Source organism: Phalaenopsis equestris, unplaced genomic scaffold (genome assembly GCF_001263595.1).
Source record: "Phalaenopsis equestris unplaced genomic scaffold, ASM126359v1 Scaffold000061, whole genome shotgun sequence".
NCBI classification, from domain to species: Eukaryota; Viridiplantae; Streptophyta; class Magnoliopsida; order Asparagales; family Orchidaceae; genus Phalaenopsis; species Phalaenopsis equestris.
Window position 1 is genome coordinate 644,749 of NW_018164503.1, and position 18,156 is coordinate 662,904.

Below are 18,156 nucleotides of genomic sequence, written 5' to 3' on the forward strand. Positions count from 1 at the left end.
ATATCCACAAAGCCGGTTTGAATCAAAGTTAACCAATTGCCAAAAAAAGGAAAATAAAAAAGAACAATTAGGCCATATATTCCCTCATAAAAATAAAGTAATTTTGTAATTAAGACAGGTACCAGTGTTATTTTTCTAATTTAATCAAGCCTCCTCAACATTCACCAACCAATATTTCTAGCTCTTTTTATGTATCAACCGTTCAATCTATTTTAAACAGCCAAGATCTAAGTCATTAAATCCATAAATTTCTTCTACGGCAATTTCGAACACATTAAACGGACAAGATGTCGATTTACACAATCCATACGACTTTGCCTGCACAGGATATAGGGTGGAGGGAACACCGTTCCTTTTTTCTGAACTATTAAAAACCTTCCCTTTTTTTAAGCTGCGACCACCGGAGTCTCTTCTCCTACTTCGTCGCTTCGCCTCTTCTTCTTCTTCTTCTTCTTCTTCTCTCAATCTTTTACCGCGAGAGCTTTCAAGGGATCGACCTAGAAGAGCCAAGTCATTGCCGTCATTGTCTTCGAGAGGGTAAGAGGCTTCTGGCCAATTTTTCTTCGATCCGATGTTATTTTAGGAGCTGGTGCGAATGCTTCGCTTCATTTATGATTTATGCTGGCACCAGGTTTCGTTTGCGAGCTCCTTTCGTTGTTTTTGTTTTGTTTTGCCTCGTATATTGCTGATGTTGATATTTGGATGGTAGCAGAAAACCTGCTTTTCTTCCATTCTTGAAATACGGGGCGTTGGCTTTTCTGCGCTGAAGTTTGGGTTTCTGGAGAGTGCGGGTAATGGTTTGATCGATTGTTTAGGGATTGTAATGTTCGGCTTAGCCTCTTGGATTTTATATGCTTGTGCAGGGGTTTAGGGTTTATCTTTACTTTGTAATCGTGAACGTCGTTGTTAGGGTTTGCTCATTTTTCGAAAGTTTTGTCAAGCAGGATGCTTTTGAATTTGAGATTTTATATTATTTATGGCCTGCTTTATCTTCTGCCTCAAGATCTGCTTTATCTTCCGCTCGTGCTCATGGAAGTATTTGTTGTTTTGTTCCGTACCAATGCTTTTATTGCGATCAACAACTTTTTATCTGGGGCATTTAATGTTTTTTTTTTTTTTTTGGATAGCACTATGATAATCTGATTTTTTGCTCGTTTCACTTACAACCGCTGGTTTTACAGTTTTATTTCATTTGATTTTTGCTTTACAGAGGTTTGATTTTAGATGAGTGATTGAAGAGGCGAAACGTTTGTTTGTAATTTCTTTGTCCCTTTTTACATTAGGGGTCCTGTAATGATGGCTTGATTCTCCATCCTTTATATCCTGTTTATTCTATTATAACTATTGCTCAGTTACGGTTGTGTGGCAGCATTTGATGACTTACGCATAGTTTTGAAATCAAAACATGATTTTTTTGTATAGATTATTGTAATTTTTTTCTTTTATGTAATTGGACGCAGCTTACCTATGGTACTAAAAGTATATTTTTTTTGGGCTAAAGTTGCGGCTGGCTTGCTGTTTGCAAACTGTTTTACTGCCTTGCTATGGATGTCTTATTGCTTCTTTGTCTCTGTTGTCATTATTTTTGTTGTTGTTGCTGCAAATGTGACTAACAAATTTCTGTCCAGCAAAAGGATGGTCAAATCTAGGAGACAAACTTGCGGTTCACATTTGGTAGAATTAAAACACAAGAAAGGAAAGTCTATATACAATGGGAGGAAAAAAAATGGTTTAAAATTTTTTTGTTACATTCATATAAAACATGTTATTGGAAATTGCACGAGTGCATGCCATGCTTTCATTACGCCATTTACCATAAAAATCAAACATTCATACCATTCTCATGGTGGTTGAGTTAGTATGTGCATGTATTTTGTGATACTGTGAGCCTCTCATGTTCTTCAACCAAACTAAATGATTTATCTAATCTAATAGCTATATCAGAATATACTAATGATTAATCCCAAGAACATTTTTCCATTTAGGATGTATGGTTTTGCTCATTCCTTCTCTCCTTACACTATAGAAGCCTATCAGGAGACCATTGCAATACTCATTTTCATTGGATTGTCTTTTTGGGAGTTGGGTTCGCATAGGATTATTCCTAAAGAAAACATCATATTAGAGAAGGCTATCTCTCATGACATTCTGTCACGGCCCAAATTCAATCATAGGTCCTGTCATTGAATTGTGTTGTGTTGATACTGTTCAACCATTGTCCCCTTGAGAATGCAAATTTAACAAACCATGTCAATCTAATATTTTGGGTAGTAAATGCCGAATAGTCAAACTAAGTACGTAGATATCATATTCTCGACTATGCTCTTAGGAACTTTACCTTCGCAGCCTAAGAGTCCATTTGGGGCCGCGTTTTTCGCGCAGCGCGGCCCCAAACCGCGAAGCTGAGTTTGAATTTACTGTTTGGATGTGGCGCTTGCGGCCCCCAGCCGCTAAAATAGGCGGAACACTGGCCGCGGGATCAACCCCACGACCTCACGTTGTTGAGCGGCTTTTCCTCATTTGTCCCGACACTCCCCAGACCCCAATCTCGTGATCGAGCCTTGTTGCCCTAATGATCGAACCTTGAACCTTGCCATGGCGGGCTGGTTTGTTGGCCCAATCATGGATAAGATCATCAACGCTTGCTCTGATTACCTGCAAGATCAATATAGATGGCAGAGGGGCATGAAGAAGGAGCTCAAAAGACTGTGAGAAAACCACCCTAAGGTTCAAGCTGTCGTCTTTGCTTCCACCCAAGCACAAATCAGAGATCGAAACCCAACACTTAGCAGCTGGATATGGCAGCTACAAGATGCCATCGATGAGGCAGATGATGTTCTTGATGACCTTGAGTACATGATGCTTGAAGAACAACTTACTAGAAACAAGAAGCAGCAAAAGGTGCGTTCCACCATGAGCTCTTCAAAGAAAATTCACAAACGTGCTCTCAAGATGGATCCCAATTTGAAGTGACTGGAGAAGGTTGTGTAGAAACTTGATAATGTTTTAACTGACGTCAGCACTTTCCTTAATCTCATCGAAAACGCAAAGCAGGAGCAACATGAGCTGGAGCTTTAGTTGTGCAAAGATCGTGAAACAGGATGCTTGCCTAAAAATGATCTCATCTGTCGAGGTGAGGAGAAGGATTTTGTGGCATATTCCTACAAGATCATCAATTTGATAAAGATAATTTAGTCTGAATATGAATTGCATTGGGTTTCATTCAGGAATCTTCTATTGAAGGAGAAACCTTGGAAGATATTGGAGGAAGGTATTTTGATGTATTGGTCAGAAAATTTTTCTTTGATGAGTTTCAATATTATGAGAGAATATATTATAAGATGCTTGATTTATTACATGAATTATCAAAATCTATTTCTTCAGAGGATTGTTTCGGATTTGTGGGAGATAATGTTTTTCTTTCAAAATTGCTAAAAATGTTCCACACTTATTTGTTAAAACTGAAAATTCAGAAGTGTTGAAAATGACCAAAGCTGTTAAAACTCTACATTCTCTTTTTCTTACCAGTGAAAGACATGGACATTTTTTTACTGAAATACTTACTGAAATACTTACTGTACTTACTGAAATTTTTGAAGCATCGAGAAGAATTCGTTTGTTGTTCATATGATCTCCATGTCAGGAAAAAATTTCTGAGGCTATTAAAGATTTGAGACATCTTCCATATTTGAATCTTTTTGTACGTCTCACTCATATGCCAAGATCTCTAAGTAGTCTTTATCATTTGCGATTCATAATCTATAACAAATTATTTTGGGGATTTTGCCCTGATGATTTCTTGCCTGGCAATGTGAGTGATCTTTCTAATCCGCGTTACTTGGAATTGCCCAATAATGTATTTTCTAGTGTACCACTTCAAGAACTAAATGAGTTTAATGTTAAAAATGAGAATGGTTATAAAATTGGGGAGTTGGAACGAACGAGTGAGTTGCGCAAATTAAAAATATGTTTTATGGAAAATGTGAAGGAGGCTATCGAGGCTTGTACTGCAAAATTATTTGAGAAGAGAAACTCAAGGATTTATCCTTTGAATTGAGGTGAAACGTTAGTAAATAATGACTCAGATGTGAATGTGCTTGAAAATCTTAAACCATACAAAACTCTGAAGAGATTGTCCATAGTTTCATAAAAAAAAAATAGTTGGGCTCAGTTTGTGCATATAAAGATATTGCAGAATAGTTCATCCTTTTTTATGTTCTTTTAAATTAAAAGATTCTATTTCGATATGGGGAAAATATATAAAATTAATCTTTTGTGATCTTTGGAACAGGTTTTAGGTAATCTTTGGTAATCGAAGCTTGCTTTGCCTTTCAATGAATTACTGTTGGTATATATTGACAAGCATTATGTAATACTCTTTACGAAGTTATGTTCTTTTTACAATCATCCACACCATGAATGTTTGTTATTAGTACTTCAAATTGTGTTTTATTTGCTTGCAAGTATAATGCAGACTCGAGTGGGAAACATGAGTTAGAAGCTTTAATATGCTTTCAAATGTCATTTTATGATAGGTTGAAATTGTTAAGAATATGTTCGAGGCAGTGAATTGTGTGTTATGTATGTAAATGCACACTTTATTGGCTTATTTAAAATGAAGTAATCATCATTCGCATGAAGATGAACTGGTTACTGCACAATTTAGAGAATTAAACAAGTTTAAGAGTGTTAATTTCATTCTCACTTATTTTGATTCTGAAAATATATTTATCTTGAATTTCTACTTCAAAATATTAAATAAATTCATCATTATTTTAAATTTTTGCATCAGAATTATCAAATAAAATTGTGTCACAATTCTGTCTTAAAGAAATTTACTAAACAGGGGCAGAACGATTAATTTTATAGAAACAACTGCCTCACAGCTATTTTCACACAGCTGCAACAAACAGACAAACAGTTTCACCGCAGCAGCTTTCCTGCAGTTGCTCTGCAATAGCTTCTTGGGGCAGTACAAAGCAGCTTTCCTGCAGTTGCTCTGCAATAGCTTCTTAGGGCAGTACAACTGCAGCTGAAAAACTGAGAAGCTGCAGTTGCGCCAAACAAAGCCTAAGTGTAGATAATGCTTATCAAGACATGTCAAGTAAAATGCAAGCATGAGCTAATATTACGCTTTGCAAAACAAGTTAATAGAGCTCATCAAATGTCGACAACATATCCAATATTATATTTTAAAATCTGATACCAAGGTTAAGGCCGTTTCACATATATTTTAAATTCACGAACAAAACTTGTAGTGAAATCGGTCTAAGAAGTTCACTGCATTCAACCAAGAAGTTTGTTCAACGAGCATTAACAAGGCTGCCTATTGAGGCAACCCATCTCACTGTCTGATAACTTATGTAGCATCCATGTCTGCATATGTAAAGATACATACTTAATGTGCAGTAGATCATTATAAACTTGACAATATGATGAAGGGTTAGCCCATCTAATGAAAATTAAGTAAAGTCTATAGAAACACAACAGTAATCACCACACATTCTATCCAAGCCATAATGCAACAATAGTTAGTATGGTAAGCCATGCATAACGATACTACCATAAAAGAGTTCATTGAGCAGTAAATCCTAGATCTGACTGCGTCTATAATCTTTCCCACCTAAAAGTGTAGGTACAAAGTGGCAGAAGAACTTGCTAAGATTCCATAACAAGTTGTTCCCTCCATTGAATAATCTTTAATTCCTGTTCCTTATTCTGATAACTCCTTTTGCTGAAGCTCACTGTATTGCTAACTATTTTATAGACGATATTTTTTTGTTAGAATTGTACTTTATATAGATGTGCTAGGAGAGTTGAATCACTGTTAAGCTCATTGTCAACCTCATGTTGCACAGCAACTATGTAGAGCCACATCAACTTATTGAAAATCTATTTAACTCACTACTCTTAAGCCTGCATAAACAAGAAGTGGTTGGGAGATGCATTTTGTTTGTCAGCTAGGCTGCTAGTCTTCCACATGCATTACACCACATTTTTTTGGAGTTGCTTAAATAACTATTCGGAAGTAACTTTTCAAATAAATTTACAAGTGGTAGCCAATAACTTCTTTTGGGTTGCTCTCACTAGCTCTTCCAATAAGATTTGCTCCATCAAAATACTGAAAATATCCTTAGACTTGCATTTTCTTGGTGGTAGCCTGCAATGCACAATAGTCTAGTTGGTAGGGGAGTCTTGAATGTTTCTTTTTTGCGGCACTTCCTGCTCAGCCACAACCCATATTTTGCTTAATCATACAATTCAATTTTACTTGAACATAAATAACTTAAATCAGAGTACAACCCATTCTTAGTACCATTATTCATCACTTACAAAGTATTGAAGGTCAACTACCGAAAATTTGGGTATGCAAGAACCTTTTACCCTACTAATAATAAATCTACTACAGTTTATCACTGTATTGTGGGACAAATCACTTGACCTAAAATTGGTTCAACCAAGATTATAATTGCATAACTAAGCATCGATTAAGTAAGAAATTAAAGAAAATATGTTAAAAAATTCAGCATGTAACAGGTGTTCTGGATTTTCCGAACCAGGGAAGATAAAATACATTCTCAATATTTCGGATTATGTAGGTAAATGTTTTGACTTAAGTTTATACAGATAGAAGTTTTTCAAAATTATTTGTAAAGAATATGTTTATAATTCAGACAACACTCATTATTATTGAATGGAAAATGAAAATTCATAAAACTCACTCTAAATAATTCGGATAAATTTAATGATGATGTAAACTGTAGGATCAACAAAGAAGTATGGTTAGGAATGCAACCCTGGAATAGCCATACTAAAATAGTTCAGTCTTCTTATTAATATCCATATCACATTTTTTGTGCTATATTAATTGTGTGATGGTTATTTGGATGCTTGTTGCTTAAAGGCTTTGAAAATATTTTTGCATAGCGGAAGAATACATCAAACTTATCAAGAAAATCATGGAAATGAACATTTACCTAGAAACGGTTTTGAACCTAGAGATCTTTATGATCCCTTCTAAAAGTACACACGCCATTTATTTATTCTATGTTTTTTTCAAATTATAATGCCGTAAAATAGCTCATTAAACAGAGCTTCTCTTGATGAACATGTCATTTGAGCTCAAGCTGTATGCAATTGGCCTATTTTCATAATTTTTGGATGATTTTGCAATATCGATGTTACAAACTTCAAACACTCCTCTCATCTAGTAATTTGTGCAGGTGCTTCTTGCCCTTTGTTTCATGCAGTTGTTTCTTTTCCTGTAAGTTGTCATAGGATTTTTACTGTTATGCTTTCTTTTTTCTGTGAGAAGTTTTTTTTTTTTTAAATTCTTTGATAACATTGTTTAACTTCAGTTCAAATAAGGAGCTCATTTTGTATTCTTAAAATATGTTTTAATTATGATGGAAAAATAAGATTCTTAATGTGCTTGAGCATGTGTTTGTTTTTCCTATATAATAAGAACATAACTTTGTATTCCGGACCCACTATTTAGTAAATTCTGCTTTATGAGGATGTTTTTTAGTAAATTCACCAATACTAGAACCCTATATTGAGGAGAGTTTCATTCATTGATTATTTTTACCTTCAAAAGTTTGATGTGTCCATATTTAAATACTAGTGTTTATATGATAATGCTAGCAGCAGACATCATGCCGTCTCTTTTGAAATGTTGTTATCCTAAATCTCACCAATGTTATTGTTTACTGTAGCTAGCAAAGTGCATGTTCTTGAATAGCTTAATTGTATTGTATCCTTGAGCAGGTGTGATTAAATTTTTCGGGAAAACCATATTCAATTTTTTTTTTTTTTGACGTATCCATTTTTGCCAAATTTTGCTATTTCTGTTTGTAAAAAAGTCTCAGTATTTCTCATGCATATGTGAACTTAAAAGTTTTGCAAATAACTTTGCTTGGGCATTCAAATGTTCCAGCGCTTATTAGGTTTTGTTGTATTGAAGTAAAAGTTTGTTTTGTTTGACCTATGATGTTTTATTTGTATGTTCTGGTATTTTTTTCTCTTTTTCTATCCTGTTTGTGCTATTATATTTTCATTAATATCCCTTTTCTTCACCAAAATTATCAGTCAATATTATGCAGAGTACTGCTTTATGATTTGCAATGTTTTAGGGTGGTTCCATTCACAATGTTACAATAAAGATAATAGTAATTAAATTTCAACGTAGCAGTCCTAGCTGTGCACAGATTTGATTATGTTTTTCTTGTAATTTACCGTGATAGCAGTTCTTGGTCTTTTATGAGTATGCCTTCAGGAATGTTGAACCACAAAGCTACGACTTATTGGTTAAGTTACACCCACATCTAGAATAGGTGAGGGATTCAAGTCCCCTGGCTTATTTTTTGTGCCTGAGTTTGAAATTATGTTATGAGAAATGAAAATTTTCTTGAATTCTCTTAGCGTTGAATTTAGTTATATGCCATTTGATATTTCAAATCAGACAAAACATTTTCACGTCTTATTTCTATTACTACATTTTTCTCATATTTTTGCTTGTCTTAATTTTTGTTGTTGTCATATGCATACTATTTTGAATTATCTCAAACTTCCTTCAAGTGTGTGATTGGTTATTTCTTCACTGAACGCAATATATATGTAGGCATACGCTTACACTCATGTTTGGTTGTAAAGCTTTGTTCTCTATGTTTGACAAATTCCTTTGGTTGGACCATGTTTATATCTTCCTTTACTTCATTGTGGAGGAAAGCTATCTTAGCTTTCCTTTGATAAGGCATAGATTTTTAGTTGTCGCAATACTCATTATCAGATGAATAATTGCTCATTTAACCATAGGAAAAAAAAAAATCTATACATGTTTATGCTTTCTTTCTCTTTGAACTCCTTTTTATCATGTTGAGACATATATTTGTATATTCATTTATTTTGCAATCCCCACTTCTCTTTGGACCTTTTGGCGAGTGTTATTCTTGTGAATTGACTCCAACTACTTGTAGAGATTTTTTCCCACTTGACAAAACTGTCTACATATATGATTTTCTCATATCACTTTTGCTTTCCTGTCTTTGCATGTAACTTGGCAGTAATGACATTGATACTAATGCTTGGTCGGCATTTAAGTTCTTTGCGAGCTTTTGGCTTTAGATTATAGGTATGGTGCGCTCAGACTAATCTTGCATTTCTTGTTTTTATTATGGCACAAGCGGGTTCTCCAATTTAATATACTATAGAGTCGAAGTTTGTTTTGTGTAAACAAATCATTTATCCTTGCATAATGTATATTCATGGAAGATGACTTCTTTACCCTTGATAATCTTTTATCCTCATCTCAAAATTTATAGACAAATTGATACCAAAGTTGACCACCCAAAATCACGCTCAACACGAAAATGCATAAACAGTAAACGACACGAAACATAAACAACTGAAATAACACATTAAGTGATAAAAAAACAACAAACATAAATTAACTAAGCATGAAATAGAAAGAAAAAGTCCTGAATGGTGATGAATACGTCGCGATGATGAGGGGTATCCACTGAAGAACTGCTGGGCAGGGCTAGTGAAACCAGTGATTGCTAGAAGGGGCTAATAGTGGTGGAAAGATGGATGGAAGACCTTTGGAGGGTGGACCGACCTGTAGGAGAGGTCGACTGGCTGGAAGGTTCGACATAGCCTGACGAGAGCGATAGTAGAGGTCTACTGGCTAGAAGGTTGACCTATAGGAGAGGTCGACTGGCTGGAAGGTTCGACAAGGGCTAACAAGAGCGGTGGAATGATTGCTATGGGAGACCGACAAAATCTGTGGTAGGTGGGAGGAGAGGCGCAGGCAAGGTGTTGAAAGAGTGAGCTGGAGGATTGCTGACGACGGAGAAGGGTATGGAGGTAGTCAACACCGCAGGTGAGGTATTGCCGAAACACCACCCACTGTTGGATACAACCCTCATACGAGGGAACACCGTAGAGGCAAACCTGGACTCTAAAATCACAAAGAAAATCCACCGCTTAGAATTGAGAAAGAATGTGTGTATGTAGGAAGGGGAGAGGGAGGTAGCCTAGGAAAGGAGGAGAAGAATTGGAAGGGATTTGAATAGGCGAACAACGACTAGGAAGTGGATGGGGCGCTGCAACCTCTAGAAAGTGGTGGAGGTTTAGGGCACTGGCGGAAATGATCGTGGAAAGGGAAGGGGAGTCTCGTGATTAATGAATTTGGACCAGTTCGGTCCATCGCCCTCGCTGGACCGATCGAATGGCCACACCTAGTCGACGTATATGACTTGCCTGCTGAAATGGGCGCGGGCGGGAGCGTCCCATGTCACAAACTCATTATCTTTTATATTCAATGAAATGATACTTTTTAGATTTATTATTGGTGGTTTGATCAAGAAACTTATGTGAGGCCATTAAAAGCTTTAAATTAGACAAGCTTATCTTATTTTCTATTCAATATTCTTCAAGAATGTGCAGTTGACAAACCTCGATTGGGCAGCTATGCTTTTGTGCTTATTGTATCCACTTAGGTCTTTGAAGAGTTACATGCAGTCTCATGCTCATTGTGTGTTAATTAAAAGTTGTTTTCAATCTTATATTAGTTCTTTTTTTTGTGGAATTTTTGAGATTGTTCTCTTACTACTAATCTCGTGAGCTTCATACTAGTTTTGAAGTTTGTGAAGTTCTACTCCCAATTATTGATTGATTGCAAACATTTGTTCTATGACTTGTCAGTCAATTCTTGCCTTCTGTCTCTTCTATGTTAATCTCCGTCTCTTCTCCGACTCCCGTTCTCTTTGTATGCCTGCAAATAGATTTCACCAATGAGCAAGGTATAAAGGGATGCACTTAATCCTTTTGTGTCATGCATTCAGATCCTTTGGTTATGATGCAGAAAGTTTTAATTGTATTTTTGTATTTTTGCAAGAATGCATTGTTTATTACTTGTACATCATTTTTGATCTAGTGGGAAGTAAATCTTCCCTTGTTTTGTTTGTTTTTGTTGGAGCTAATATTTTGAAAACTTACATAATTTTTTTGGTGCTATGGAACAATTTATTTAAGTCATGATGCCCTCTATTCATACATGTTTTTCTCGACTTGGTGGCTTGGCTTGACATAATTTTGATACCCTTTTTGCGTTCATTTGAGATAAAAAATTCTTATTCCAAAAACAAATTTTTAGTACCTATAAAATATTTTTTGATTCTGTCCCTATTCGCTTTGCATACAGAAGATAGTGTCTACTGTCCACAGAACTGGTGGTCAATATTTATTTATTTTAAGAGTAACTTGAGTACCAGACTATTACGACAATTAAGATCGAGTAGGCAAGTTATGTCTTTTCTTAGGTTCATAGCTCAATTAAAGGTATTTTGTTAAGGATTCTGATTATTATTATCTATTACAGTTGATCAAGAAATATAAATCAGGGAATTGGGTTTTCCGTAGTTGAACTAATATATTCCATAAAAACCTGGCTGTTCTTATTTTTCATTGCTGATTAGATGATGCTTGCAAGGTTTTTGGGTTGACTTTTAAGTAGCACCAGGCTGTCGGAGATCATTGACACTCGCAAACTATAACTTGCAAGTAAAATGCAAAACATAAAAATGATTTTTATCAAATTTGTGCAGACTTCTGCCATGTCGATTTATGTGCCGACAAGACAAGTTTTCTAATTTAAGCAAAATGTATGACATTTGAGCTTTTGCCGAGCAAAATATTTTGAACTCTTTATAGTGCTTGGATTATATGTTTATCTTAAAATGGCATCAACATGCAAGAACCACTCCATCTAGTTAGAGGGGTTTTCAAGAAAGCCTATGCTATTAATATTGCTCATAATTAAGCAAACATGCTACTTGAAGGCTCCTAGCTTTGATACCTGGTAATTTTATCAAGAGATCATGGCCAGAGGGTTCAACCATTTGTTTGAACCTTGGTTACTCAAGATGTTAAACCCTTGTGCCTCAAATTTGTTAACAAGTTGGCGAGCCTTGAAAATCATTATCAATGCATCTATATGGCTCACAGCAAAAGTTTTCATGCTAGTAAGTGGGGAACTCCCTTTTGATGGTGCGATCATGCCTATCATGCTGCTTAAAAAATTTCAAACAAGTGGCAAACTCCCTTAAGATCATGTTGTTTTTTCCAACATGTTCCTCTAAATGATGATCTTCGGTAGAAGGACTAGCCCTAGAATTCTCAGCTATAAACCTGAAGCTGTCTATTTTTGCCATAGTTTGACCTGTCGTTGGTTTCTTCAGTAAGCTTTCCCTCTAGGTCTATGAGGCATATTTGGATGATACAATTTATTGCTATCGACATGATTCCTTGAATTTGGTTGACCCATGTCCACGCAAACTAAAGATGAAAAAAATCATGAGATATTCATCCGGTTTGTTATCATGAGATATTGATCGGAAATCATCGTCTAGCTTATAGAGTAGTTTTAATCAATAGTTTTCACTTGTATTTTTTAAATGGATAACTAGAAATATAAAGTCTTCGTAACGACGAGGCCTTCTCTATTTTTGCCATAGTTTGACTTGTCATTGGTTTCTTCAGTAAGCTTTCCCTCTAGGTCTATGAGGCTTATTTGGATGATACAATTCATTGCTATCGACATGATTCTTTGAATTTGGTTGACCCATGTCCATGCAAACTAAAGATGAAAAAAATCATGAGATATTGATCTGCAATCATCGTCTAGCTTATAGAGTAGTCTTAATCAATAGTTTTTACTTGTATTTTTTAAAGGGATAACTAGAAATATAAAGTCTTCGTAACGACGAGGCCTTGTTCTTGTAGAAAGCCACAAAGCCTTCCTTCACTATGAAATGCAAAGTAATATTTATTTATCTAATGTCTTTTGGTGATCAGCATATAATCACTCTTATTATTTTATTGCCATTATGATTCTATACTACAATCATTTGGAGTGACATTTACTTATAAAAAATTAATTGAAACTAGATTTGAGTGGTTTAGCACGTGCAAGGAACTGTAGAAAATCCACTTATTAGATTATCATATGTCTGTAAGATTAATAATGAAGTTATATGAAGTAGCAATGGTAATCTTAAGGTGACATGCATAAAATATCTTCAAAATGATTCACAAAGAATTTGTTGAACACCTCTGGAAATACTATTTAGAAATGAATAAAAATGAAGATTTTTATAGTTGATCGTAAAGATTGGATTATTACAGTATAAAGGTGATGATGGGTGGTGATTATCCTACCTGTTTTTTTATAAAAACGCTTTAGTTATTGCATGCTTTCAATCTTGATTGTTGCTTATTTATTGGCTATGACTGCTTCTGTTACATAAATTTATTGGCTATGACTTTTTAGTGTATCACACGTTTTATTGCAATGATGAGCAGGAACATATACACCGTTTCTTCTATTTTTAAATGTTTCTCTGTTTTCTTATGCTGATTATCCTGTTTAATTGCAGATATGGCATTGCCAAGTGCAGCTCAACCAAGTCCACAAGTGGTAACTTGCACATTTTGATCGGTCTCGGATCGAGGCTGCTTGATGATTATTAGTTTTAATACCCTAAATATTTTATTATGAATCATTTATCTTAAAAAAAATGAACATGCAGGTTGGGGGTGCCTTTGTTCAACAATACTATTTCGTTCTTCATAAATCACCTGATCAGGTCCATAGATTTTATCAGGATTCAAGCATCTTGAGTCGTCCAGATTCAGATGGGATGATGGAATCAGTGACAACAATGCAAGTACGAATGTAGTCTAATTTCTCTCTTTTTTAGTTTGCTGGTTAAGATTGTCTTTTTATATATATTTGTAATTGACTATGATCTTATTCCAAAGGAAAGGTTTTTAGAAAGATTATTGAAATTAAATTTGGTGGTCTTAATGATCTCTTTTTAATAGTGTTCTTCATCGGCTTGCTTCACATGTGCTTTCATGGTTTTTGTCTTCTCATTGAGAGAACATTTTTGGACACAATATAAGTGATTCCTTTAATGGAAACGTGAACAATTTACTAGTTTATTTTGAAAATTTGAAACCCTGTGGGGTGGTTTTGGTAAAGTGATTGTATGGTAAAGGATACGTTTGGTACATTAGCTTTTTTGGGCTGTAGATGCATCAAAATGATCCGATTTAAATGCAGTTAAAGGTCTTACAGACCAGTCTGAACGTGATGTTATTAAAATAAAGAGCATTTACATACGTAGCACATAATTCTTATGTATTTACATATCTTACACCTAAACTTTCATATTTACATACAGAGCACTCATATCTTTAATATCACAACAAAAATATCACTATTAGGGCTTTTTAAAAGTGAAATACATCTTTTCATGCATAGGTTTAATGCACCAAAGTGCTATGTATGTAAATATGAAAATTTACTTGTGAGATATGTAAATACATAAGAATTTTGTGCTGGGTATGTAAATCTCCGTTAAAATAACTGTTTTGTCATGATCTTCATCTAACAAAATATCTTTTGCATTCATCTGGAAATTGATAGCATGCAACAAAATTCAGTCAGAGCAAAGATATCATTGTTTCAATAAGTATGCGTTGGCAGTCTCATATTTGTTGGAATACAGTTGAGTGCTTTTATGTTTTGTTTTGTCTTGTTAAAATTATTGGCCTCTGGATTTACAATATCGTAGTTGCAAAATTGATGCTTTCCTGGTAGAAGGCACTTATCTTAGCTATGAGTTTAGTAAAATTTTGTTTAGTTACATTACAAGAATTTCATCCTTACTCTTTTCTTCTTTGTTTTCTCAGAAGCTGTGCATTCTCTTTTATATTTTGGGAAATTTACATACCTAGCACACAGTTCTTATGTACTTACATATCTCACCCCTAAATTTTTATGTTTACATATATAGCATTTTGAGTACTTACATATCTCACCCCTAAATTTTTATGTTTATTTCACTGTTAAAAGAGTGGTAATAGTTGCTTTAAATCTATGCATGAAAATGTGTATTTCACTGTTAAAAGAGTGGTAATAGTGTTAATTTTGATGTGACTATTAAAGATTTGTGTGTGTATAGATATGAAATTTTAGGCGTGAGATATGTAATTACTTGATAGTTCTGTGCTTTGTATGTAAACGCCTGTTAATTTTTGATGAATGCTGATTCTGCTTGTCTTCTACACTGGAGCAGGCCATCAATGACAAGGTTTTGTCAATGGACTTCAGCGAATATACTGCAGAGATAGAGACTGCAGACTCACAGGCATCATACAAGGATGGTGTATTGGTTGTTGTTACAGGTTCCTTGACGGGAAGGGATAATATCCGGCGCAAATTTACCCAGACGTTTTTCCTTGCTCCACAGGAAAAAGGTGGTTATGTCGTCCTAAATGATATTTTTAGGTTTGTAGACCCAAGTCAGCCTAGGGGAGCAAATCAAGTCACGATTAATGGTACAAACGGTGATGCCTCAGCCGCTGCTTTGACTCCCGAACCAGGTATAATTTGTGTACTATGCCTTTTTGTTTCAGCTCTATTTTTATTGGAAAATTTACATGCAAACCACTCAATTCCTATATATTTACATATCCAACACCTAAACTTCGATTTTTTACATATATTCCATCTTTTCTATGCATAAAAAGGTTTATTTTACTATTTTAAAGTTAAAAAAGTATGTGATATACAAGATTAAGGTGGCATAAATGTTAAACGCAAAGTTTAGATGTTAGATATGTAAGTACATAAGAATTGGGTATTATGTATGTAAATGTTCTTTTTTTATGTTTTTTTAATTGTACCATTTGTTCATTGTGTTCAATTTTTGTTTTATTTAAAATTATGTATGTTTAATCTATTATTTTGGCAGAGTCGACTTTGGGTCAGGAGCCCCAAATGGTCACTTCAGCTGAACCTGAAACCTTACACACTGTAGAAGATGTTGTTAATGCTGAGGAAGTTATCAAGCCTCCTATGGAAAATGATCCCCCAGAAGTATCAATTGTGGTTGCTTCAGATCCAGAGGTCCATGTAATCCAACCTGATGAACAACTGGTTTCTGAAGTTGCTGTTTCTGTGTCTCAAGAGGATGAGCCTAAGAAGTCTTATGCATCAATTGTGAGTAAATGAACAACTGTTGCATCATGAATACATTTTGAGTAGTAATAATGAATTAGTCTGTTTTATAGAATTTTGTACGGTTTACTTGTAATATTAAAAAGTGACGAAATAGCTGCTTGTTTATTTGAATTTATACATGCATAATAAAATTATATTGTATAAATGCACACAAATGCATAATTGTGCTCGTGCATTGCAAAGAGAATATTTGTGATTCAAACTCATATTCTTGATGCCCTAATGAAAAGGCAGTCTAACCATTACCTTACAACAACTCATGACAGATTATAAATCGGTAAATGTATGAACATATCTATGGTTGTTTGGATGTGTATTTGTCCTAGCGTCTGTAATACATGAACATATCTATATGGTTGTTTGGATGTATGTTATGTTTGGAAGATTTACATGCATTATTATATTTTTACCCATCTATAACACCTAAACTTCAATTTTTACATATACACCATAGTGCCTATGCATGAAAGATGCATTTCATTTTCTAGAAGGTAAAATAGTGGTATTTTTCAAGTGATATGAAAGATTTGAGTGGTATTAATGTAAAAAGCAACATTTTATGAGCGAGATATGTAAATGCATAAGAATTGGATGGCATGTATGTAAATTCCCTTTTATGCTTTCATATTTTAACTGTTTTTTCGTGACATTGCGTGTTTACTGATAGACAGATAGATTCTTACCCTGCTTGTGAGCATGGATGATGAACTTGTCCATCATGTATCTAATCATGCATGCGATAGTGCAAGTTATGATATATATTTTAATTTACATTCTTCCCCATGGCTTCACATGCATGGCTAGAATGGGTTTTAGTTTGCTTTATTCTGCATAAATGGAATAAATTACACATTAAGAATATGGCTCTGAAACCTACTCTTTTGTGTTTATCATCTACAGGTCAAGGTTTACAAGGTCAGCCAACCATTGGTGTCGAATTCTACGCCGGTCTCTAAGACGAAAGTTTCCTTGCCAAAGGCAACTCCTCCCCCTGCCAAACTCGATGCCCTAAACCCCGAGAAACAGCCCGCCACTTCTTTGAAGCCTTCCACTACACTCGAGGCCACAGTTAGTACTGGCGACAACGTGCTTGAAAACAATTCAAACGATGGTATTTTCGCAAACCATAATCCTTATATTTTCTCTGCGTTTTTTGGAATATTGCCATTATTGTCTTTATTTTATGTTATTTTATTTTGTTTTTCCCCCTAACATTGTTTTTATTACAAGCAGTTGAGGGACATTCCATATATATTAGAAATTTACCCTTGAGCACAACACCTGAAGAGGTTGCGGGTGAATTTAAGAAATTTGGACCAATCAAGCCCGGTGGTGTCCAAGTTAGAAACCACAAGGTTTGCTTGATTTTGCGTTCGATATGTCTTTTACTTTCTTTTACGTTGCTAGCGGAGGTTTTTATGGCATGTCTTTCAGGTGGAGCGTTTTTGTTTTGGTTTTGTTGAGTTTGAGTCGTTGGATTCCATGCAAGCGGCAATCAAGGTACTCCACTTCCCAACTCTTGTTGGAATATATTGTTCCCATACTTGTAAGTTTTTATTTAACTGAACTTTTCATTATGATGTTGATTCAGTTTTGGTATATTTGTAATTTTCGGATTTTGCTTATATGCTGAGGGAATTATACTGACTAGTGATGGTGCATTGAAAATAGTGCTGCTGAAATAATATTTTGTATTTTGGCTGCAAATTTTCAGTCTTCTCCCATAACCATTGGAGGACGTCAAGCTTTTGTTGAGGAGAAGAGAACCACAACACGAGGCAAGCCTCCATTTTATATTTGGAAGATTTACATTCATTACACTCCATTCCTATTTATTTACATATCAACATCCAAACTTTATATATATGCCCAACATAAGAGTACTAACTCAGAACAAAATTCTCTTAAATCTTCTAATCCTGATCTTTAATCCTCAGTCATCAACGGTGTGGTTACCAACACCAACAATGGCGGCGGGAGAGGCCGCTATCTTGCCGGAAGAGGGAACTATCGGAACGATAATTTCAGAGCTCGGAGCGGCTACGGTGCCAATCAGGGTTACGGCA

General features: G+C 35.0%; 1 protein-coding gene across 1 annotated transcript in view; it reads left to right on the forward strand.

Annotated features, from left to right (window-relative positions):
- The first annotated feature begins 303 nt into the window (after positions 1-303).
- The window catches only part of LOC110019531 (ras GTPase-activating protein-binding protein 1-like), a 33,774-nt gene continuing 15,921 nt past the window's right edge, over positions 304-18,156 (forward strand). Inside the window, exons 1-11 of the mRNA XM_020717226.1 lie at positions 304-537; positions 7,224-7,264; positions 13,437-13,477; positions 13,590-13,727; positions 15,144-15,450; positions 15,822-16,069; positions 16,991-17,201; positions 17,324-17,445; positions 17,525-17,590; positions 17,805-17,868; positions 18,028-18,153. Coding sequence (XP_020572885.1) covers positions 13,439-13,477; positions 13,590-13,727; positions 15,144-15,450; positions 15,822-16,069; positions 16,991-17,201; positions 17,324-17,445; positions 17,525-17,590; positions 17,805-17,868; positions 18,028-18,153 — 1,321 coding nt within the window. The 5' untranslated portion in view covers positions 304-537; positions 7,224-7,264; positions 13,437-13,438. The remainder of the gene's footprint in view (positions 538-7,223; positions 7,265-13,436; positions 13,478-13,589; positions 13,728-15,143; positions 15,451-15,821; positions 16,070-16,990; positions 17,202-17,323; positions 17,446-17,524; positions 17,591-17,804; positions 17,869-18,027; positions 18,154-18,156) is intronic.